Source organism: Gossypium hirsutum, chromosome D10, assembly GCF_007990345.1.
Source record: "Gossypium hirsutum isolate 1008001.06 chromosome D10, Gossypium_hirsutum_v2.1, whole genome shotgun sequence".
Lineage (NCBI taxonomy): Eukaryota > Viridiplantae > Streptophyta > Magnoliopsida > Malvales > Malvaceae > Gossypium > Gossypium hirsutum.
The window spans coordinates 13,416,948-13,441,616 of NC_053446.1; the positions used below are offsets into that span (position 1 = coordinate 13,416,948).

General features: G+C 31.2%; 3 protein-coding genes and 1 pseudogene across 10 annotated transcripts; 2 read left to right on the forward strand and 2 right to left on the reverse strand.

Moving 5' to 3' along the window:
• The first annotated feature begins 467 nt into the window (after window positions 1–467).
• On the forward strand, window positions 468–1,773 carry LOC107915211 (zinc finger protein 7). The gene has a single exon (XM_016844375.2). It carries the CDS (start codon window positions 961–963, stop codon window positions 1,660–1,662), a length of 702 nt encoding a protein of 233 aa, XP_016699864.1. The 5' UTR covers window positions 468–960; the 3' UTR covers window positions 1,663–1,773.
• A 2,593-nt stretch (window positions 1,774–4,366) lies between these two features.
• Window positions 4,367–7,482, forward strand: LOC121222418 (FRIGIDA-like protein 3; annotated as a pseudogene).
• Window positions 7,483–17,700: 10,218 nt separating this feature from the next.
• Window positions 17,701–20,485, reverse strand: LOC107914332 (serine/arginine-rich splicing factor SR30). 8 transcript variants are annotated; one of them, XM_016843215.2, is made up of 10 exons: window positions 20,348–20,485; window positions 20,137–20,226; window positions 19,783–19,848; window positions 19,621–19,689; window positions 19,430–19,535; window positions 19,300–19,346; window positions 19,004–19,061; window positions 18,732–18,781; window positions 18,550–18,606; window positions 17,701–18,467 (listed from the first exon to the last, which is right to left on the reverse strand). In XM_016843215.2, exons 2-10 carry the CDS (start codon window positions 20,218–20,220, stop codon window positions 18,315–18,317), a joined length of 690 nt encoding a protein of 229 aa, XP_016698704.1. In that variant the 5' UTR covers window positions 20,221–20,226; window positions 20,348–20,485; the 3' UTR covers window positions 17,701–18,314. The 8 variants fall into 8 exon arrangements, 7 of the variants coding, with proteins under 7 accessions (XP_016698704.1, XP_016698707.1, XP_016698708.1 ...); XR_001688787.2 differs by having other exon boundaries at window positions 18,303–18,467; window positions 18,550–18,623; XM_016843218.2 differs by lacking the exon at window positions 19,621–19,689.
• Window positions 20,486–21,645: 1,160 nt separating this feature from the next.
• LOC107914334 (uncharacterized) lies at window positions 21,646–24,341 on the reverse strand. Its single transcript, XM_016843223.2, has 4 exons — window positions 24,200–24,341; window positions 23,990–24,104; window positions 22,299–22,359; window positions 21,646–22,219 (listed from the first exon to the last, which is right to left on the reverse strand). The coding sequence occupies exons 1-4, from the start codon at window positions 24,231–24,233 to the stop codon at window positions 21,752–21,754; spliced, it is 678 nt and encodes a 225-aa protein (XP_016698712.1). The 5' UTR covers window positions 24,234–24,341; the 3' UTR covers window positions 21,646–21,751.
• Window positions 24,342–24,669: the final 328 nt, after the last annotated feature.

Here is a 24,669-nt window from a genome sequence, read left to right on the forward strand (position 1 = left end):
AAAACTGAACCAAAAAGGATGGGAACTAGACAGTTATGGTGAATCATTGAATGCCATTGCCCATCCCCTTTTCACTCCTAAAATGGCGAGTTTTCTTGTATCCCTAAATACGACACAACTAGAAAATATTAATACCACATTCCGTCTGCAATATTATACATGATGCAAGGTGTGGTCCATAATTTGCCAAGCCTTTCTATAAAATTTGACAAGTATGGCATCGGTAACAGAGCATATGATGCTTAGCAACATTTGTGACCCACAATTTTTAAACAGTGGGATTGAATTCTATCATCTTGCAATCGGCTTTTGTTGCTTCCAGTTTTCTTTGTATGCTATATAGCTTTTTACCCTAATTTTGTCATGTTTAGTGTTTGGATAACCAAAAGAAAAGCTTGTCCATACGTTGTGTGTTCAAGATAGGATTCTAACTTACTTTATGTTTAAATGGAAGAGTTTCATTTCACTATCACTTCATATATGATAGTAATTCCCAATTGGAGTCCACTTATTCCAACAGGGTTAATGTTGTGGGTTGAAAGAACTAGTGCTGTCTTTTATGGTACACAATCGACAATTGCATACGGATGCAAATATGTGTTTCAGACAATGATTGAAGGAGACAGAACATGAATTTAACTCTCAATGATTTGACTATTTAATGCCATTTTCCCTTTTTTTTCTGTTAGTTAATCTTCCTTTATCTCCTCCACGGAAAACAAGGGTAAGGTTTGGTTTCCTCAAATTAATTCATACAAGAGGAGAATCATGTAGTTGATGCAACCATAATGGGTGTTAGAAAAAGTTGAAAACGATAATCATGAAATCCTAAGTTTTGTTTTTTTTTTTAAATGGTCAGCACTAATATTATATATAGTTGACATAACCATTGTTCAAGCATCACCAGAGGGGAAACTCAGGAAAAAAAATGATATTCGAATTTTAATTCCATTCCATTAGATGTCGGCCACGTCTTTTGCTAACTCCTATATAACCACATCTCTCTATCAGAAACTTCTTGTACATAAACCCTTTCTGATCATTGAGAATCTTTGGCCTATGACTTTCCCGAGGGACGAAGAAATAAACGATGCAGATGTTGAGATCCCAACTCTATATCTATATCCAAGCGGAGGTGAAAACATGGAAACAGGCGGGGCAGATGATAACTTGGGGGTTTTATTGAGTTTGGGGCTCAACAGACGGGAGGCCGCAACGAGCGGAGAGTGTGATAAAGAATCAAAGCCTGCAAATGCAAGCAACAAAGTGTTTTCATGCAACTTCTGTATGAGAAAGTTTTATAGTTCTCAAGCATTGGGAGGCCACCAAAACGCACACAAGAGGGAAAGAGGGGCAGGCAAAAGGTCCCAACCTCACAAAACGGGGTTTCCAGTCAATCCAATGGGGTTTCGATCACTTAGGGTACTGCAGCCTCATTCTGTAGTTCACAAGGATGTAAGATCAGAAGGGTCTTCAATGGTAGCAAGGTTTAGTACTGATTCCAGCAGGCCTTGGTTTGGAGTTGCTGGTGGGACACCCTTTTTGGGTGAAAAACCAATGGCTTCGATTTGGCCTGGAAGCTTCCGACTTGAAAATTTGCAAAATCAAAAACCTCAACTTGATGCAGATTCCCAAAAGCTTGACTTAAATCTGAGGTTATAGATGTTTTAGTCTGAGATTATATCTAGTTGTTACATGTAACTGTTTTATCTCACTTATTGAACATTGACCCTTTTTTCCCTTAAAATATAAAGGCTTTGTTATCTTTGTTTAGTATATGTTTCATATATGCTCATCTTTTCTCTAAAAATTCTTGTCAATCATTAATAATCAAAACTAGATGATATAGTTGGCAAAATAAACCCGAGTCAGAAAACTTCGTCCATGTCGATTCGAATTTAAGAAAATTCGAGCTCATAATAGATTTGAACCCAAAAAAATTCGAGCCTAAAAAAATTTGAGTCCAAGAAAACTTGAGCCCGTAACAACTTCAAGTTCGAGACCAAAACAAATCTGTCCCAAAACCTAAAAAAGTCCGACTTTATAACTAAACAACTAATATACATTTATGATATTTAAAATAAGTAATTGTTCTTTATATTATGAAAATATATTTATAAGCATGACATATTTATATTAAAATATTATTAATAGGAAAAGAAATTAATAATAATTATGTTAAATTATAAAGTGAAACAAATTTTTAAAAATATTAATTTAATTTAAAATACTTTTAATATTATAATTATATAAAATTAATAATTATTAAAACTATAAAATTAAATTTTAATGATAATATAATATATAATGACAGAATATATTAATTTAATATTTACCACATTTCACAAATAACTTACACATGATTAATTTTACGATATTAATAACATTAGTAACAAATTTAATTTTAAACCATAAACTTTTTAATAAAAAAATTCTCTATAACAATATAAATTAAAGAAAAAGTAAAAGTTGTTTAACAAAAAAAAATAAAAAATCTAAATACAATATATTAAAAAAAAACCGATATTAATCTGATTCTTAATACCATGCCATCCTAGGTCCAAATCCCAAATTCACATTGAAGAAGGAGACACCACGGACCGAGAGAGAGATAGCTTGATAATATAAAATTCTTGCCATGAGAAAAGAAATTCAGAGAATGCACCAAATCCATTTCAGACCCAAAAGAAAACTATTTTAGTTTAAAGCTCTTCTACTTTTTAAAATTTTTAAAATTGTTGATGTGACTCTTATAAATTGAGTTTAACTCTTAATATTCACAATTTTTTGTTAATTCAGTTCTCACTCTTTCAAACCACATAAACAAGTATAAAACAATTTTTTTCCCTATTTTCAATAAAAAATATAAAAATATTTCAAATTAAAAATTTAAAATTCATTTAGTCCATGAAAATTTCATTTCAAATTATTTAAAAAATGAAAAATATATCTTTTTTAAAATGGGTTATTTAATAAGTTTTCTCCAAATTTTGGATAAAATTTTTATATTTTAAATCAGATTAATTATATATCAAAATTATTTTTATGTAAATTTTAGTATAAAATAATTTTAAATAATAATACAAATTTTGAGTTGGTTCAGATTAAATTTAATATATGTATATTTCAAAATACTCTATACTAAAAGACTTCTGTATAAAAATGGACCTATTTTGGCAAAATACGAAAGTGATAAATTAAGTTTTGAAATTTTTATAGTGTATTTTGAACACTAAATTTACATGGTATATTAAATTTTAATTCAAATCAAAATTATTATTATTTAAAAATTAATTAATACATTATATATTATATATGTGAATGATTTGAATTAAATAAAAAAATATCTATTTAAATATGATCTGGACTAAATAAATAGCTCGAAATAACTTATTACCATTATAGATGTGAATGGGGCAAGGCCAAGTCAAAGTCCAATTTAAAAAATTTCTCTGAGTTGATTTCGCTCGAATGGACCATTTCCTATTTAAAAATAATAACAAAATATTTTATATTTAATTTTAATTATAAAAATTAATATTAATGTAAGTTTTTATTTTTTTTTATCATTTTAAACATAAAATGGGCAAGTCGGGCCAATCCAAGGTTGTGAACATCTCTTATTACCATTTTATATATTAAATAAATTTAAATTTTTTTAAAAAATATTTTTATTTTTTGGATTTAAAGAGTTTTTTTCATAATTTTTTAATTTTAAAAAATAATTTTTTTAAATTTTTATGCTTTTATTTAAAAATGAGAAAAATTAATTTTTATTATTTTTTTAAAATTTTATGTAATTTTAAAGAATAAAGATTACATTAACAAAAACTATAAATGTTTAGGGCTAAAAAACGTTATTTTACCTTTTTCAATTATTACATAAATAACTTTAATGGATCAAAAATTTTAAATAAAAAAAAGTAAAAGTATTCAATGTGGCAGAATTAAAATTTAAAATTAAAAGAAGTATAGAAATCTCAAGGTTATTCAAACTTTAGTTTTATATATAGAATTTGAGATATTCAAAGAATTTAGATTGTAACTCTTTTTTTTTTTCTTATTTTAAACAAAAATTTAATGAATTTTTGTGTGGTATTTAGTATTGGTTTTCCTTTTTTGGTGTGGGCTTAGGACCAACTCATTGGTTAGTTTAAGAACAGATTCTGGCATTGTACTTTGAGCAAGCTTTTAGATTTGGGCTTTGCTCCAAATTCAAAAACTTCTTGTTGCTTTTGGTTCAATCACAAATTTAGAAAATGATGGAAACCCAAGCCCTGGAATTTTTTAGATTGAACCCAATTTATGAAACAAATGGACCAAAACCCTGAAAATTTTCTTTTTAATATTCTGAAATATCCGGAGGAAAAGGAAATGAAGAAAAACAAGAAAAATTAGAAAGAAAGAAAGAAAAAAAAAAACACCAATAAAGGAGCCTTCGCATGACAAGCAACGAGCAAAGGGTTTTTATTCATTTCCCTTTTCTCTGCACCCAAAGCCCCACCTTCGTGGATTTTGTGTGCAATTTTTTTCTTATAGGCAGCCGAGGTATTATTGTTTTTAATCCATGGTATTTTCTCTTATATTTCTCCCCCTTTTTTTGTATTATGTATGTATTTTGTTGGATTTTTGGATTTTTTGAATTTCACTATCTTTGTTTTTCTTGAATTTCTTTTTGATGTTTTTTGCTTTCATAATGTAGAACGGAATGTTAAAAAAAGAGAGGATAAAATCAGGAATTTTTTTCAGAGGTGTCGAGAAAGCAAGGAATTCAGTTTGGGATTTCATGAAAAATCCAAGGCAAATTAAGATAGGATAATTTTATGCTTTAAATAATTGATAAATAAAACTTAATTTTCATGAGTTATTTGTTCATCTTCTTTGAACATGATGATGGGTTTTCTTATGGTTTTGATTTGTGATAATCCGACATTTATTTATTAGTTCTTAGGACATTAGGGTGCTTTAGAGACTTGAATGGTTAAATTGAGCCCTGTTACGAAGAAGTAAGAATATGAATTTGGGGATTATCTTCTATTTGATTGCTTAAAACATCTAAAGAAATATGACATTTGACTGCTGTTAGGCAGTCAAGCTCATGGATATTCTGGTTTCTTGATAAGGTACGGTATGGACTGCTAGGCTTATCTCGAAACCTGGGTCCAGTGTGTTTTGTTCACTTCACTTCTACATTGAAAGTTTTCACCAATATAGTGTGTTTTTACTCCTGCCTAGTGTCGTCCTTGTTGGCTGCGATCATGGATGAAAACTTTCTTTATGCTGATATTGCTAATTCGTTTGTTTGTTTATTTAAGAATTTGCAATTGTTTCTTGTAGCAGTGACTTTGCGCAACTATGGCTGGTATTGAGCAATGTGAGGCAAATGATTCTGCTTCTTCTCTGATAGAGCAACTTTATGAGGCGTTTCATGAACTGGAAGCTTTCAAGGATGCTTCTGAGAACAAGGTTCATTGGACAGAAATTGAACAATATTTCCGCAATCTTGAGGTGACATTAAAGAAGAAATCTGAAGAGCTTGTAGCTAAGGAGAAGGAATATGAGGTGAAAGAAGCTGAAACCCTTGCGTTGATTGTTGAGAAGGAGGCAATTGTTGCTACTAAGGAACAAGATTACTTAGACCGAGTGCAGGAGCTAAAAGATGCTGCTGTTGCTGCAATTGCTGAGGCATGTGCAAATTTCCGACCAACAACTGCAGAATCTCTTGATGCTGCAGAAAATGGAGACACCAAGGTAAGCAGTTCTGTTGGTGATAAAAAATCTCCCGATGAGGAGTTTCCTCGTAAAACAAGTGAAATTACTGAAAACATGGCGGCTGATGTTAAGTCGCGTCCAGAGCTTACCCACTTTTGTGAGCAAATGGATGCAAAAGGACTTCTGAACTTTTTAATGGAGAATCAGAAAATTCTGAATGACATTTGTCGGGAACTTCCCCTTGCACTTGAAAGTGCAAGCGAACCAGCCCGTTTGGTACTGAATTCACTGGAGGGGTTTTACCCTCCGGACGAAACAAGTCAAACGGTGGATAAGACAGATGCTGCCCTGCAGGGCATGCGCAAATCCTGTGTCGTCTTATTAGAAGCCATGGCTAGTTTTTTGGCCAGAATCGACCCTGGTGATACTCACCTTCTGAACCCTGAAATCAAGCAGCTAGCCAAGGCAATTGCTGATGAGTGGAAACCTAAGTTGTCTAATGCAGGCAGTGGTGCTGCCATTGACAATTCATTGGAAGCTGAAGCCTTTTTGCAGCTCCTTGCTACTTTTAGGATCGCTTCGGAGTTTGACGAAGAACAACTCTGCAAGCTTGTTTTTGTAGTTGCTCACCGCCGGCAGGCACCTGAGCTTTGTTGTTCCATTGGATTAACACCGAAAATGCCAGGTTGGTATGGAGGCAGGACCATTGTTTCCATACGATGTGTCTCAAGTTGATAATGCTAATGTATCTCTAACTTGCTTATGACTATACCACTGTTCGGTATCCATTTGCTAAACTGAGTCTTACCATGGCAGGCCTTGTTGAGTTATTGATTAACAGCGGGAGACAAGTCGATGCGGTACGATTTATTCATACCTTCCAGCTTACTGAAAAGTTTCCTCCTGTGCCCCTCTTAAAGATGTACTTGAAAGATTTGCGGAGAAACTCACAAGGGAAGGGCGGGAATTCTCGTGGTGCTGCTGGTTCACAGGTAACGTATGCTTATACCAAATGAAGACCTGATTCTATGAATTTTCTCTATAGAAAAATACCGACAGGCAGTTTCCTCTTCGTATACAGGATGACATAAATGCACGAGAGCTCGCGGCCTTGAAAGCTGTAATAAGATGTGTTCAAGACTATGGCCTAGAAGCTGACTACTCCCTTGATCCACTCCAGAAAAGGTTGGCTCAACTCGAAAAAGCAAAAGCAGACAATAAGAAAAGAGGGGGGATTCTGGTAAACATCACCCGCGGAAGAAATCAAGGCCCAATGGTGGATTTCGAGGATATCGGGGACCTCCAGGTAGGCAAGCTCCACTGGTTTACAACCAGAGGGCTGCATTTACAGGAATGCCGGAAAGGTATACTCATGCAGGTCCGAATCCCTACAATTATCAAATACCGAATCAACCTGCATATGTCCCTCAAGCGAATGATCAAAGATTATACTACTATTCTCAAGATGACAAAGTTGCAACGTCGTCATATAATGCAGCAGCTACTTCTAACTATGGTAGCTACAGTGGCAGCGGATTGCAACCATCGCATTCACAGCAGCCATTTCTGTAGTTCTTTTTAATATTATAAGTTTATCATAGATGCATGTTCAGTTTATCATTAGATTTTTTGCCCACTGTGGTGCTAACTTGCAATATTGCCCCCCAACCCCCTTTTTTTTAATCCATAATTTAACAGATTTTTCTTGAGGCTTTGCCTTCAAAACCATGTTCAATCTTCTTTTTATTAGTTTCTTTTGTTAGTTCCTAATATGCTCTTAAACCTTAATCTATTCGGCTAATAATATAGGGCAAATTTTATGATTAGGTCAAACCCTTCTCAGTTAATTATAATGACTATTTTAATGTTTTTATTTTAGTCATGAGGTTGTTAAAATTGTTGTTGTACTATGTTTGCATCAATCGAAAGTAATTCTTATCCATTTTTTCTGTTACAGTTTTGTTTTTTCATAAAACTACTTTAAATGTCACAAATTTGTGGATTAGAATCGAAATAGTTTTTTTATTCGATTTAAGATATTGATTGTGGATCTAACGTTTGTTATTCCATTTGTCAATGGGTATCGAGTCATTGTGCCAATTATCGAATTGTTGTTTGGAGCTGCTAGCCGAGTTTTTTATAAAAAAAGAAAACTTAACGACCTAGTGATTTAAATAAAAATTTTCGAACAGTTTAGTGATTTAAATGAAAATTTTCGAATAGTTCAATAATATTCTTATAATTTTTTGAAGTTGAATAATTAAAATATAAATTTACTAATAGTTTAATGAACTTAGGTGTAATAATAATAATAATAATAATAATTTCATTCGTTGTTATTTCTCCATCTTATCATACAATTTCATTCGTTATTATTTCTCTATCTTATTTATGATAAACCTAGTAATAATAGACACGAATGACACGAGTATACAAATATTTCATTAGATTCACGCAACTAATATATTTTTATAGATGAATGTATCTGATTGATTGAGAGACCATTTTATTATAGGACCTAATTAAATTAGTTCTTGTATTATTAAAAAGAATTAAATCAAGTCAAATTGGAAAATAGTTAACATTTACTGTTTAGAAAATAACATTTATTGTTTAATAAAGTTAATATTTTTACATTTTTGTTATAGTTTTGTAATAAAATATTTTGTTTGGAATTGAACTATAATTGAAAAAAATTCAAGATATTTTTTATACATTAAATGTTAACTTTGTTACACTTTGGACTAATTTGATTATTTCTAGTAGTATAAAGACTAAATTGATTTATTTAATAATAGAGCGACTAATTTGATCTAATCCTTATAAACTAGGGACCTTCCAAATACTTTAACCTATTTTTATATCATTTTGAGAAGATTGAAAAAAAATCCCTCCATTTGAAATATTCCTTAAGGTACAAAAAAAAAAACCAATTAGTTCCTCGTAAAAAAAATCATCCAATTGAGCCTTTAATCCTGAAGCACTAATCAATTAAACCTCTCCATAACATTGACCAAGTATGACGGTTGCTGAATTAGCTAACGGAGGAAGTAAATAATAACACATGGCATGTCACATGTATATGATGCTAACATGACAATTTTCAAAAATGTTTTTAAAATAAAATAAATAAAATAATTTAGAAATAAATAAAGTATGGAAGTAATGAATGAACTTGGACAAAATGGGCTATCCAAGTATATTTGAATCCGAACAATTAATTGTCCAAATTCATTTAAATGATGTTTTTCTAAATAATTATTAGAAAAACATAAAAATTATTTAAAATTATAAAAAATTATTCAATAGTTTTCTATAAATTTTAAATATATTTTAAATATTTTTGTAATATTAGTAGATTTAGGTATTCTCTATAAATATTAATATAATGGTTTTTGGTACAAATCTTAAGAAAAACCCTTTAAACCCTTTCTACCTAAATCTAAAATTGCTTTGTTAAGGGAGGTGAGTGATTTAAAGCTTTAAAATCATTTTTTTCAAGTTTTAGAAATTTTATTAATTTTTAATAAGTTTTTATAATTATTAATAATTTAAATAAATTTATATGAGTTCTTATATTTTTAATAATTATTATTTAAAAATAAATAAAATCTGAAAATCTTAAATGTTCCATGACAACCAACTTGGATAAATGGATAGATGGAAGTCGTAATTTGAAAAATAAAATTTGAAAACTTAAATTGAAAATTAAATTTGATTTGTTTTAAAATTAAATTTTAAAAAAACAAAATAGTTTGAAAATTTTAAATTTTGAAACTAGAAAGTTTGGAGAAACAAAATTTTGATCTTTATATTGAGTGTTTGAAGTCATGTCTTTTATTACAAAACTGAGAGCCTTTTATAAAGAGTTCGTGCCTCTTTACAACATTTTTTTCTAGGGAATTCAATCCCTTGCATTATTACAAAGATTACATAATAGCTACTTTTTAGATCATTATTATAATTTGCAAATAATATATTCTTTGATTACAACATTTTTATAGGGAATCTCACTGTTTATTTTTATCTTTGCTTGGCAGGAAATTTCACTGTTCATTCTTGGTTGCTTTTGGTAGAGAATCACTTATGTTCATTTATGTCTTTGCTCTATAGGGAATTTCACTATTCATTATTGATTGCTTTTGGCAGGAAATCACTCTTGTTTATTTTTGTCTTTGCTTTGCAGGGAATCTCCCATGTTCATTTTTTTTTGCCTTCATTCATCTCTTGTCTTAGTAAAATTATCATCAATTTTTCTTGGTTTTGGTGATAGTTACTGAGGTGGTTGTCAGCAAGATCCACTATTTTGATTAAAGACGTTGAAGATTTCTCATCTTCTGATCCAAAATCCATTGAACTGAGCATTTCAGCGATGAGCTTTTTATGTTCCTTCTTGATCTTGACTAACAGTCGATTTTGCTTGAAGGAATTTTTTTGTAGTTTGATCCGGGACCGTGGACTTACATAATCTTGGATTTTTATTGAAGAAATTATCCAAATACTTGGAATCATATTTTTTAACATTAAATTTATCCCACCATTTCGTTATGAAATTTTGAACTAATAGTGGAATTTCAACACATGGATCATGTTCATAAGAATAATTCCAGGAAATAATCCAGGAAATGCACAATTTTGAGAAAAAATAAATTGTTCAGTAGATGTGCTTTTGGTTTGGTCCAGGTTGGAATTTGTCAAAGAATTTGGGCCATAACTTTTGAATTTTTTTGGTAGGATTTTGAAAGATGATGGTCCATACCAATTCCACCATTCCTAAAACCAATTTGGGAATTTGAATTGGGTACCATATTTGAAATATATGAGCCAGGAATGTCTCATATGTTAATTGTTCATTAGGAAGGTATTGTACCAGGCCATTTGGTAATTCCAATATGTGAAAATATGGTTGGTGGTTTATTTTGGTGGTGAATTTGGCTAGAAATTTCTTTGGAGAATATGGATTTTCATCCCAATCTCTTGGTCGAAGAATTTTAACTATTTGAGATGTTGAATGGGTGATAAATTTTGGATTTTTGGGGTCTGTATAGTGTTTGAACAATACTGATCCAGTTTGAACCAGTATATATTCATAATACTGCTGAGGTTTTTGAGAATCTGATAGCTTAAAATGCCATTCATTAAAAAGTTTTTTTACAAGTATATGTTGAAGTTTTTCTAAAAATTCTTTCTCCATAATAAGAATTTTTTCAAAACACTTGTTTGGAAAATATTGTGAGGATTTTCAGGTAGTAGTCTGTGAATACACTGCTACTTCTTTTGAGAAAACATCCTGGAGAGATGTTTCTTTTAAAATATTTTTGAGAGATTTTAGTTTGTGTAAAACAATCTCTTTATTTTTTTTGAAATCTTTGTTGTTTCACCAGCAATTTGTTTGAGAGGAATTTCCTCTTTTAATTGAGAAAAGGCTAATGCTACTTTTGGGGGTTGAGAGAGGGACTCAATCCATTTTTTGATTTGTGAACCAATTTCATTTGGATCATGTGCATCCTGAAAGGATGCATTTTTGGAGGATTTTGATGAGGATGACGATCTCTCATTTTCTTTTTTAAAGGCAAATTTCATACAATGACTTAATTGGTTTTGAGAAAATTTTGGTTTTTGTGGATGATTCCCCTATTTTTCCTTTTCCTTTGTCTTTGAGTTTGGGTCGCATTTTTGAAGAAACTCTCTAGTGAAAAAATAGACAAATAATTAGTTTCTCATTTGATGTATTAAATATCAAAATCAAATATGCTAAAAATTGTCTGCCATCTTACAAAAATCTATTTTGAGGTAATATTTTGAACATCTTTTTGTAAACCTTCTTTTTCTGATTTGCAATCAATTTGTAAAAGAAAATTTTGATTTTATAAATCCCTTTGAAATTTTGTAATGCATAAAACAATTGATAAATTTTCTTTTTTAATAATACTATAATTTTGCTGAGTTGGATTCCAGTGTCTGGAGGTAAACTGGACTATTTGCTATTTTCCTCTCTTAACTTGTTTTAGGATCCCACCATACTCTATTTCAGAAGCATCTGTTTCTACTATCTTGGGGAATTTGGATAAGCTAAATGTAAATAAGGAAGTTTAGTAATTTGTTTTTTTAATCTGGGTAATAATATTAGTGTGATCATTTGTCCAAGGTTGTGAATCCTTTTTGAGCTTATTATATAAGGGCTTATATAATTTGCTAAGACTTGGATAAAAGTCCGTGAAATAATTGAGGCTTCCTAAGAATCTTTGCAATTAAACTTTATCAAGGATTTGGTTTGAGAATTTGCTGGCAAATTCTATGGATCTTTCTATTGGGGTAATGGTTCATTGGGTAATGCAATGACCTAGAAACCTTACTTTGGTTTGAAACAAACTTATCTTGGATTTAGAAGAAACCACTATTTTTTTACTTTTACAAAGATGAATAAATGTTTGAAGTATTTTTCTAAATTTTCGGAAAACATTAATACATAATCAATGTATACTATTGTAAATTGGGAATATTGGTAAAAAAAATACAATTCATTATTATTTGAAATTTAGATGGAGCATTTTTTAATACAAAATGCATCACAATCCATTTATATTGTCCAAATGGTACAATAAATGTCATTTTGTATCTTTCTTCTTCTTTTATTTGGATTTGTCAAAATCCTAATTTCATGTCAAATTTTGAGAAAATATTTGCATTGCAAAATTTTTGTAACAAATCTTTTTTATTTGGGATTGGGTACCTAATCCATTTTAAAGCTTGATTAAGAGGTTTGTAATTAATTACTAATCTTGGCATTCCTCTTTTGAGTTCTACATTTTTCATTACATAAAATGCTGAACAACTCTAAGGAGAATTGCTTTTCCTGATTAATTTTTTATTAAGTAGATCTTGTATTTCTTTTTTACAAAATTCTTCCATTTCTTTGTTCATTTGTATTGGCCTTACTTTTGTTGGTATTTGTCTTTCATCAAAATTATTTTCATATGAAAATGTTATTTCATGTTTTTTCTTATTCTAAAAAGCATTAGAAATGTCAGAACAAATTGTTGGTTCTATTTCTTCTTTAATTTGATTTATCTTTTTTTGAACTTCTCTTTTTTCTAATTGTTCAGTCAATTTTTAAAATATATTTCTTCTTTTAAAAAAGAGATTTGTTTCTGTTTATAATTAATTAAATTATTGATTTGCCCATTATGGATGAATAAAGATTTTAATAAGTTGAAATTTCTTATTTTGGGTTTTTTCTACAAAAGGAAATTCTACTTTAGCGTTTAAAATTTTGGTAGAGATTGAATTATTTGTTACTTTATATGACTTGAGTAAGGATATGAATGGGATTCCTAATATGACATCTTGGGTAATATCTTTTACCATTAGAAAACATGTTTGATATTTTATATTTTTGTTACAGATTTTTGCATTAGGGATTTTGTAAGTAATTTTGAGGTTTTTACCGTTTGCAACTTTAAGAGATTTTGATGTTTTGTAATAATATTTTGTTGAAATTATCCCTTCTCTAATACAATTTTGATCTGCTCCTGTATAAAAAAGGGCTATTAGTTGAAATTCATTATTTATAATAATATTTATTTTTATTAAATATCTTTTGATAGATACTTCAGTGAGAACCATCATATATTCCTGCGTATTTTCTTCAGGCTCGGGTTCAATTTTTGAAGAACTATTTTATGGGATTTCATGTTTAAAGTCTGCATTTATTTTTTCATTTCTTGTTGTTAAATTTTAAGCTGAGAAAGCTCCAATTTAATTTGTTTTATTTCTAGTTGTAATTAAGAATTTGTAATTTTGTCTAGGTTTTGTTTTTTCATTTTTATTAAATATTATATCTTATATATCGTACATTTGTGATTGACTAGAGATGATTCTTTTTCTTTTTTTAGTTTATCTTTTAATGAGGATTTTAATTTAAAAAATATTCTCTTTTAAGTTCTAGGTCTTGAATTTTATCAATAACTTCAATCATGAACTCTTGGTCTTTGGTTAACATATTAATTGAAGGTTCATTTTCATAAGAGGATTGGGATGTTTATGTAATTTGTCTATTTGTAATTTATTTGGTTTAGTAGATGTATCATTTTCAGAAGAAGTTGTTTCTAAAAGAATTTTATTAACTTTTTATTCTATTTCTTTATCTAGATTTAAATTATTAATTTTTCTTTTAATCTTGCAATGTTTTGATATTTGTCCTGGTTTTCTACAGCTATAACATTTTATTGTTTTTATCTATTTTATTTTCTGATTTTTATTGTTTCTTTTCTTTTCTATATTTTCTATACTTGGGCTTTTTATAATATTCTGAAATATTTCTTCTCCTATTCTTTGGTTTTACAGGGTAACATGTTTTTGAAGAAGAAAGTTCATTTCTAATGTCAAATTGGTGGTAGAATAATCCTAATTCCTTCTTACATTGATATATTTCCTTTTTAAGTTATTTTTTTAATTTTAAATCTTGACAAATTTTTAATCCATTCTTTTAGGTGAAACTAATTAGTTCACCATATGTAAATTTTTCATATGGAATAATACATCTGAATTTTCTTTAACTTGATTTCTAACCTTTTCCCCTAATAAAGTAGGAAGTCCTGCTAAAAACTTTTCTTTCCAAAATGGTTGTTGGTTATTAGATATTTGCATAACTCTAGTCATAAAGACATCTTTATGAGGCCATGGGTCATCCTAGCACGATTACGAATGTTTCTATTGTTGATATAATTGAGCCTTTAACTGAGCTGCATTTTGAATATCATGAAGAAGATGAGTTACAAATTGTTCTTTGCAGAAGTTTAGATTATGATACTATGAAAAACTGAGAGGAATGGATGACGGTCGAAAAGTTAATGCACGAAATGGTTGCTTAAATGGAGGCACCGTAATTTCAGAAAATTCCAAGTAAAACCTTTGAATTATCTCCTTCTAAAACTAAACTTTTTTCTTCTATTTTGCAGGCTCTAGGGCTGGAACTCAAATTGTTACCAAAACATTTAAGGATTCCGATAGAGGAAAAGCCAAACCCGAACGGAGAAGCTCAAAGACGTCTCAATCCACCGATGATGGGGGAATCTGAGAAGTATTTCAAGGTTAATGGGCCGGTGAAGGTTGAAACTTTTTTACGAGAACTTCCAATTGCACATGGTCGAAGAATTAATTCTCAAGGAACCAAACGAATAACACTTAGGTCGTCGAGCTAACAACATTAAACAAAAGCGCTTTTTGGGAGGCAAGCCATATTTATTTATTTTAATTTATTTAATTTTGAATTAAGTTTAATTTATGTTGAAAATAAAAATAATAAGATTATTATTCAATATATTTAAATGTGTTGTTTTCCAAGAACGATGGTAGATGCTATCCCTTTTCATCCACAAATAAATCAGAATAAGATTTCTTTTGTTGCATGGGCATGCCTTGTGAAATTTCAGTGCTGCCATTTGTTGAAACATACACCCAAGACCGAACCAGCCAGAACCAACTCAAACTGCCCAAACCACCCTATTCCAAATTAAACATACACGGGGAGTACACTTGACCCTTCTCTTTCATATTTATTATTTTATTATTACACATTGAGGGCAATGTGGGCTAAGTAAGGAGGTGTTGGACATTGAGCCTCTAATTCCAATGCTTAGAAAATCTATATAGTTGGGTGGTTCTTGAATTAAAATATTCATTATCTAGTTTAATCGACGTGTGTTATAAAGTTGAAATATTGTAATTAGATTGTTTCATGAAAATTGATTCTTTATAATTTTGTTTGGTAAGTATATAATTCTTAGTTATTTGATTTTAAATGTATTTGCTAATGGCAAAAAAAAAAAACTACTCCGTTGATGGCTTAAGTTATAAGTGAAGATTTCAGGAATGTGACTGACTTTAGTAACTGAGATAAGGTGCTTGGGTTGACACCTCATTTCGTGTAAAAAGGTTCGAGTGGCGAACTGGAAACTTGCAAACACTCCACTAACTGAGCTACCATGAGTAGGGAAAAATAACCCGTTTGGAGACGTGTCAAATTGGTTGTTAGGTGAGTTAGACTAATTTTAGCATATGATATGTATATAAATAGGATGAGTGGTGGCCTTTGAAAAATGTACTAGGATACACTGGAAATTGAATGCAATTTCTTTCTTTCTTTTCTTTCTCATGTCAAAGCTAGTGCAGGCATTCTGCTATTTTTTTTTCCATTTTTTTACTTTGGTTTAATTGCTTCTCAAGTCCTTTATATTTCCACCATTCAACCTTACCATTCAACGCCTTCCAAAAACCAACTAAACATGACCAATTTCATGCTTAGCTAAACTCCTATTTAACTTTAGGCCGATATTCTTTCCGGTTAAGAATTGTGAGAAAATGAATCCGCATTAAAAATATTTTATAACGGTATTCACCATCTCTCTGGAATATGGGATAGTACAAATTCGTCCATTAAAGTTAATCCAATTTCAACACAAAGTACACGTTGGGTTGGAGTCGTTTTGGCGTATAGTTGGGAAGTCGAGCCGGCCGTGCTGTATTCGAATTTCTGTGAACAAATTGGCGTATCCTAGCAAGGTCATACTAGTGGGATTTTCGTCAAGGGAGATAGTGATTGAATGTAAATGACCCACGCGGTTAAGGCTGTTGATCCGAGTTGGGTTCTTCAAAACGTAAGGTTGCCAAGGTCTTGAATTGTGGACGTGTGTATCACGGTTAGACAATCGGTAAGGGTTGGTTTGCAGGTCGTACAGAAATCAACTATGAGAGAAAGAATTGACGGTTGTGACATTCTTAGTCGCTATAACAAACTAATGGTTTGGAAGAGAAAACTCATTTTCAAGAATCGATTCGGAATTGGAATTCACCGAGTCTAAGGCTAAAATTTTATATTACTGTTTACTAAATTCAATTTCATTTTCTTATTTTATTTTATTTTTATTTATATAATTTTTTATTGTTTCAATTTCACTTTATTTACTTTCCAAACATTTCCAACTCCCCTTATTTATTTATTTTCCAGCAAGTTCGTCACGAGTTGTGGGCACGCCTATTGCTGCGACAATAGTTATGGTCACAAGAAAAGGAGAAATTAGATAACCAATAATAAGTGTCAAAAGTAATATATTTTAATCTCGTTCTTAATGTGTTTTTGGGTGATTAATCAATGCAAAATGGTGAATTTTATGCTCCTAATCTTTTAATTTCATGTTTCTATACTTAGGAGAGCATTTGGGAACAAAATGAGCGAAAACGGAGCGAAAATTAGAGAATTGGAGCAGATTTTAGGAGCTACACGGGTTGGACACATGACCGTGTGAGCCACACGGGCTGCCACACATCCATGTGTCAGACTGCGTGGATTTCACGATTCGCACTTTGGACATGCGGAAAAATGCAATTTTTATGTTTTTCAGGCACTTTAAGACTTATAAATACCAATTATAAGAAGAGGAAAGGGAGTCGTTAGAGAATATTGAAGAAAACAACTCCGAAAAAGCCATTGAAGTCGACTCTGAAGCAGATTTCTATGAAGATTGAATATCTCCTTTTATTTTCTTTGAAGTTTTTATAAGCTTCTTTATTTCTTGTGGTTATACTAACTTTGAGATGTTTTTATTTGCGCTTATGAATTAAGGTTCTGTTTGTTTGCAGTAAAATGTTTTCCGAAAAATGATTTCTGGAAAATGATTTACTTTTCTGGAAATGATTTACTTTTCTGGTGTTTGAATGAATCTGTGTAAAATATTTTCTGTTGTTTGGCAGATTTTCTGAAAATATTTTTCGAAAAAGCTGGTTTTACATATATTAATAAATTTATATATATTAATAAATTTATATTTTAAATTATTTTTACATATATTGCAATGATTTATTTATAAATAAATAAATAAAATTAAATATATAATAATACTCAATTATTAAGCTAGAATATTAACATCATAAATTGAAAACAACCAAAGTCTATTCACACTTTTTCAGATAAACATCAAACACAAATACTTTAAGAAGAAAAAGGGAAACCCCTATAACATAGGTTTTCCTTGTATACATAATGGAAGTTTATTAGCTTAATATTGATGACCACAAAAATTTTATTGTTCATCAATTTAATTTAACAGAGAAATTATTTTTTCTCAGACAAATGTACAATTTGAAGACATTGAAACTAGGAGCTCAAGTCAAAGCTCAAAGCCTTGTATGAATATACAACCAGAGACAAGGAACCAATTAATATCCTAAGAAAGTTGTTCTATATTAGTACAGGCTTCAACTTCATGGCATGTTTATCTGTCATGTATCATGCTGCTTATTTTGGATTTGTTAAACTAATCAATCCTTTCTAGATTAAACATCACCATATCTTTAAGCCCTAACTGGAAACCGCTTTGAGGAAGACATTGGAGACTCTTGATTGCAATATCAGCTTTCTCTTTTTCCAACTCTTCTACCCTTTCGATTCCCTCGCATTGCTTTACTAGTTCGATTTCTTCGTCAAGGGAACCAGTCTCGCAAGACTCATCTCCATAGTTTCACCCTATTATAATTTAAGGGAATCAAGTTATCTAAATACAGCTGAGATAAAATAAACCAGCCAGCAGATATGCGTAAGCATGTTACAATGATAGAATATGTTTGCAAATGGGCAGAATTAACTGTTGAAAAAGGATTGATAGATTCAATTCTAGATTAGGGTTTCGACTATATGGGCTACGACTAGGACTTCTAAAGTAGCTGCGCCTAGAATCATATCTTGAATCATACTCCACCTGAAAAAAAAGACAGTTAGATACGCTATCAAGTAATGTCGCAGAAGCATAGATCTAAGACTTAAAATGCATCTAAACATACCCGTATGTAAGCCTGGCTAAATGGATTTCGAAACTCAGAGTCATCAAGCTTCCTTATCTTCCAAGTTAAGATAGCTAATTAGAGGAAGTATAGCCTTTTAAGTTAAAGTATACACAAATACCAACTCCATGTAAACAAGTTAAAACTTAGAAAGTCCACAAGGTTAAAGAACAGTGGCTTACAACATATTTCATATCATCATAGTTTGTGTAATCTACAATCCCTATCATGCCTGTAAAGAAAATGCAATAACATTAATATAAAAGTCAAATAATTTTTTCCTCAAGATAACTGTCAAATGAATGTAAACAAGAAGCAAATCATGTGCAGAAGCAAACTTGCAATGCATCATGTTGATAAACAATACATAAATCCCAGAGGAATCTAAGCTATTTCATCCTATAGTTATGGAATGAAGTCCTTATGCATTAAGGAGCATGATAAGAATTCTAAACTTCACGATCACGAAACACTTGAGAGAAACAAACATCCCCAGCTTTTCGTATGTGATCCTGGTCATAAAACAAAAAATCATTTAAAACGGAAAACACACTTTTATGCATTTCAAAAACCTTGATGCATAGACCATGTTACAACTTTAACTAATTTCATAATTAGTATTTTATCATCGTTTTCCATATACATACACGTATGTAGATCAAAGCCATGCGAAAAGGCAACAATCAAGGAAAAATTACAAGCACAGAAAAGGAATTGAAGTAAAGAACAAGCAATTGCTATAACACTCACCTTTAGGTTTTGCCATGAAGCAGAAGAAGGTAAACCAGTCACCAAAACTGCATATAAAGGGATTATGAGGTTAACTGAACACAGCAGCAGTTTGCCAAACTACAAAGATGATTAGGAGAACAATACATACCACGATAATCAGAGCGCCTGGAAGGCCCACGACTACTGCTACCACTGTAACTACTATAACGATCCACAGATGAAGAAGGTCTTCGCCCACCATGAGCAAGTTCAACCTAAAAATAAAGAATCATAACCATTGTCAGGCAGGTAGAAAGCTTTAAACTAATATATATGAACTAAACAAGATTAGCTACAAACTCTTAGACGATTCCCATTAAATTTATAACCATCTCGACCACGAATTGCATCTTCAGCATCACGAGGATCCTCAAATTGCAATATGCAATTGTTAGATTACTGAAACCTAAAAACTGATTTCCTATTATTCTTTGCCTCAAATCACAAAATATTAAAACTCACCTCAACAAATGCATAACCATGGGGCCTTGGTGGGATCTTCAAGTCAATATCAACAATGGGTCCATACTGCAATATAAAAACACAAAATTCTAAGCAAGCGGTAAACCTCCAAAACAAGATAAAGCAATACGTTAAACAGTAATTTGGAAACCCAAAATTGATTAATCCAACAAAATTATTTCTTCCTCTTTTTTCTTTTTCTTTTTTTCACACAGCTAGTTATGCCATATCTCCACTACCCAAAGTTAAAACTATAAAAATAGGTCACAGTAGAGTAACTTTTGAAACTATTTAGTAAAATACTACAAGAAAGAACATAGGTAATGATTTGAGAATAACAAGGGAAAAGAAAACCTTGTAAAAGAAATCTTCAACTTCTCTCATACGAGTATCCCCAGGCAAATTGCCCACATAGAGCGTCCGGCTTGAATGACCCATTTTTCCCTGAAACAATACCCAATCCGCTGAGAAGAGAATATATGCGACGGACTTTTACCTAGAAGAGAAGATGAAGAACGGAAGAAGGAGAAGGAATGAAGAACGGAAGAAGGAGAACGAGCCTTACCTAAATGAAGGAGGAACTAAAAAATGTCTTATAGAAATGAAATTCCTAAGACATTTTCCCCTAAAACCCATCCATTTTACCCGTGTCTTGGAAAATATTTTTTAAATGTAAAATGTTTTCAATCAAATAAACACTGGAAATTTCAGAAAATGTTTTCCTGCAAATAAATGGACCTTAATTTTTTAAATATTTAGAGTAGATGAACCCTATGATGAATTTTGTCTTTTGCTTTTTATTTTACGCAATAAAAATTTGATTTTTTTTTCAATTATGTGTATTTAATTCTTAATTTAATATTTTTAGATTATTAATTCATGTTTGATGTGCTTAATTTAGAGGAGGAATAAATCCTGTTTAAGAGTAATATAATTGAGTGGAGTTGCATGCAATTCTAAAAAGAGGACAACATAAATCTACCGGATTAGAGTCAAATCTAATAGGGGAATCCATAGATTGAGTTAATACGATAATAGGGGTTTTAATTAGAAAGAAATTTCAATTAATCAACTTAGTGTCAGTTGCTCTTAGTCTTAAAGAAAGATATTAACATAATTTAGTGATTTCTGCGGATCAATGTATTAAGTGAATAAATTGTTTAATTTAGATTGATAATGACAGATGCAGTCTAGGCGGATTCTTTCTTGGGTATTGTTTCGCTTCTTGGTTATTATTCAATTATTTTCCTGATTTATTCTTTGTCGAGTTCTTAGTTAATTAATTTAGTTAATTTTAGTTTAATTCAATCATTTCAATTTGTCGGTTAAATAATAGAAAGACGGTAATTACTAGTACTTTTAGTCATCGTGGGAACAATATCTTTGCTTAATGTAGCTATACTATTTATTGATAGTTGCACTACTGCACTTGCCTTTGTCGTATTTTTAGTTGGTTTCGTGGACATCAACCAATCATTGTGGATTCGACGCTATTACTCTATATTGCTATTTAGTGTTATTTTATCGTTTGAATTTATATTTAGTGGTTTTGACGTCCATGAACTTGTGAACCCTTTAACTTTACTTGTAGAGTCTCAAAACTCATGACATTGTACCAAATAATTTCCCAAACATTAAATTGAAATTTTAATAAATATTAGAAAAATTATTTGGTATACTGCCACTGAAGTTTTTAAATTCCACAAGTAATATCAGAAGTTGACAAGTGTTTTGAAAAAGTATAATAAGATATTAAAAATATATACTATAAATAATACATGTGAATTTTTTAAAACTACTTAAAAATAAAAATAAAATACATTTTCAATATATCAAGCATAAAATTTTTTTTTTACCCAGATGTGTCTTGAATATTCTCATTAGTTGTGGCAACTGATATTGCAATTACAATTTTGTAGAAAACATAAAAACGCATTATATATATAAGGTTGTTTTTGTTGAATGTTTTCTATTTTGGAGATGGGGGTTGTGGTGGGAGGGCGGCAGGTACTGGGTCGGCAGGTGATGGCGTGATTGCTGAGTTGACCGCGGCAGGAACTGCGATGGCAGGTGACGGTGGGATTTCCTTGGCGGCGGCAGGCTCAAGTACTTCAGGCTTATCCACATTAAAGGACGCTGATTTTGTTGGCACAGGGGTGGCGCTTCGCCCGTAAAGCCTTCTAGAAAGCTTGGAAATGACTAAGGTCGCCATTGTCACCGATGGTACGAAAACTACATCCGGAATCGTCTTTATCACGCTCAAATGAGGCAAAAATTCTCCCGCTTTCTTCGCTGCCATGGCTGCTGGCGGCGTCACTATTCCCGTTATTATGGTTGTGTTATCGAGCTGGCTAAGTTTTATTTCCTGGATAAATTTCATAAATATCTTCTTCTTTTTCTCAGGGTCTTTTTCGTTTTCCCATGCTTTAAAACATTTCTGAAATTGTTGATTTGATTTTGATGAGAGGGAAGTTCTATCTAATGTTTCAAAATTAATATATATAGAATAGACTGACCTCGACTTCACGGCGAGATGGGGCATCATAATGTTTACCAGGTAATGCTGTGCTAATAACACTGTACAATCAACGCAACAAAATAAAAATCATTACTATAAATTTGCAAACCATAATTGCCATATATAGGCTATTTTACCAAAATAGTCCAAAAAAATATTATATTTACAAAAATAATCCAGGTTTAAAAACAATCACCAAAATAACCTGAAATGAACAGTGAAATGGGGTTGTGGCTTGTCAATGGTCAAAACCATCTCGTATTTTGGACCAATGATTGCCTGATAATTGTGTCAGACTTAAAAAAAATGATTTTTTTAGTTTTGGCCTGTCAATGGCCGAAAAGTGTATTTTTTTTAAATTGTAAAATACTGGTATACAAAAAAGAAAAAAAGAAAAAAAAAATTTGGGTGCTGGCCTGTCAATGGCCGGCACCCCCTGTATACGAATTTTTTTTTCAAGTATTGGTCTGTCAATGGCCGGCACCAGAATACAAAAAAAGTAAAAAAAAATAATTTTGGTGGCCTACCAATGGCCGACACCACCTTTATTGAATTTTTTTTTACTTTTTTCGTGTCAATGGCAAGCACCAGTATACGAAAAAAGTAAAAAAAAAAATTGGTGGTGGCATGCCAATGGCCGGCACCACCTTTATGGGATTTTTTTTACTTTTTTCGTGTCAATAGCTGGCACCATTTTTTCGTATACTGGTGCCGGCTATTGACAGACCAAAAGTAAAAAAAAAAAATTGGGGAAAAAGGTGTTACCGGCCATTGGCAGGCCACCACCAATTTTTTTATTACTTTTTTCGTATACTGGTGCTGACCATTTACAGACCAAAAGTAAAAAAAAAAAATTGGGAAAAAGGTGGTGCCCGCCATTGGCAGGCCACTACCAAATTTTTTTTTTACTTTTTTCGTATACTAGTGCCGGCAATTAACAGACCAAAAGTAAAAAAAAATTGTGAAAAAGGTGGTGTCGGCCATTGGCAGGCCACCACGGAATTTTTTTTTACTTTTTTCGTATATTGGTGTCGGCCATTGACAGACCCAAAGTAAAAAAAAATTTTGGAACCACCAAAATTTTTTTTAACTTTTTTCGTATACTGGTGCATGCCATTGACACGAAAAAAGTAAAAAAAAATTCTCATAAAGGTGGTGCTGACCATTGGCAGGCCACCACCAAAAAAAAATTTTGTTTTACTTTTTTCGTATACTGGTGCCTGCCATTAACACGAAAAAAGTAAAAAAAAATTTAAATAAAGGTGATGCCGGCCATTGACAAGCCACCACTAAAAAAATATTTTTTTTTTGTTTTTTTCGTATTTTGGTGCCGACAATTGACAGACTAATACCCGAAATTTTTTTTTCGTATACAGGGGTCGACACCCAAAATTTTTTTTTCGTTTTTTTTCTTTTCTATATACCAGTATTATATAATTTAAAAAAAATACACAGCTTCCGGCCATTGGGAGGCCAAAACAAAAAAAATCATTTTTTTAAGTCTGACACAATTATCAAGCAATCATGGGTCCAAAATACGAGGTGGTTTCGGCCATTGACAGGCCACAACCCCATTTCACTGTTCATTTCAGGTTATTTTGGTGATTCTTTTTAAACTTGGGTTATTTTTGTAAATATAATATTTTTTTAACTATTTTGATAAAATAGCCCCATATATACATTACTTACTTCAAGATATCAAGAATGGCGGCATGGAAATCATCGAAGCTGTTGATTTCTGATTCGGTGAACTGTTCATGAAGAGATTTAAACACATAGCTTAACATCTGTGTAGATGGCAGCCCTGTCATGAATTCAAAACTCAATCTTAGGGCTCTAGATATTATTTGAGATTGAATTAAGAAAATGGGTATTTTTAAAAAGAAAAAAAAAGCATACCTTTTCCCATGAAATGACCCATTGAATTGCCCATGTTAAACAGATCCTTGAAAGAAAGAAAGAAACTTGAGACAATATAAGAAGATCCAACAATGATATATTTATATGCAAAGAATGGAAAAAAAGAGAGTTAGGGTTGTTAGTTCATTTGTAAAGTTAAAGCAAGGAATCCATCATCTTTTCAAGTTACATATTTTATATCTTAAACAACTTTATTCCTGTCTTGTAAGTTGTTCCTACCAAAACCAATAGTAAATAAAAGATGTTTTTCTTTATCAAACCATTAGCTTAGTGTTTTGTTTGTTATATTCCTCACATTGCTATGCACATCAGCTTATTTTTATATCCTTATCGATAATTAATGATTTAGATCCAAAACGTAACAAATTGATAACATTGATGATTGTATGGTAACTATTGATGAGAGGTATCAACATGGGAGAAGGTAAGGCGAAGCAAGTGGTGGTGCA

Excerpts from the sequence above, each read along its gene's own strand:
- LOC107915211 (XM_016844375.2), top strand. The coding sequence starts at position 961 with ATGTCGGCCACGTCTTTTGCTAACTCCTATATAACCACATCTCTCTAT.
- LOC107914332 (XM_016843215.2), bottom strand. The coding sequence starts at position 20,220 with ATGGGTCATTCAAGCCGGACGCTCTATGTGGGCAATTTGCCTGGGGAT. Across the intron at positions 19,062-19,299 it reads CTTCATGGCAAAACCTAAAG|GATCACATACGAAAAGCTGG; the intron begins GTGAGTGTTATA and ends TTTTATGACCAG. Across the intron at positions 18,468-18,549 it reads TTAGCCAGGCTTACATACGG|GTGGAGTATGATTCAAGATA; the intron begins GTATGTTTAGAT and ends CTTTTTTTTCAG.
- LOC107914334 (XM_016843223.2), bottom strand. The coding sequence starts at position 24,233 with ATGGGCAATTCAATGGGTCATTTCATGGGAAAAG. Across the intron at positions 24,105-24,199 it reads GGGTCATTTCATGGGAAAAG|GGCTGCCATCTACACAGATG; the intron begins GTATGCTTTTTT and ends AATTCATGACAG. Across the intron at positions 22,360-23,989 it reads GCCATTCTTGATATCTTGAA|TGTTATTAGCACAGCATTAC; the intron begins GTAAGTAATGTA and ends TTGATTGTACAG.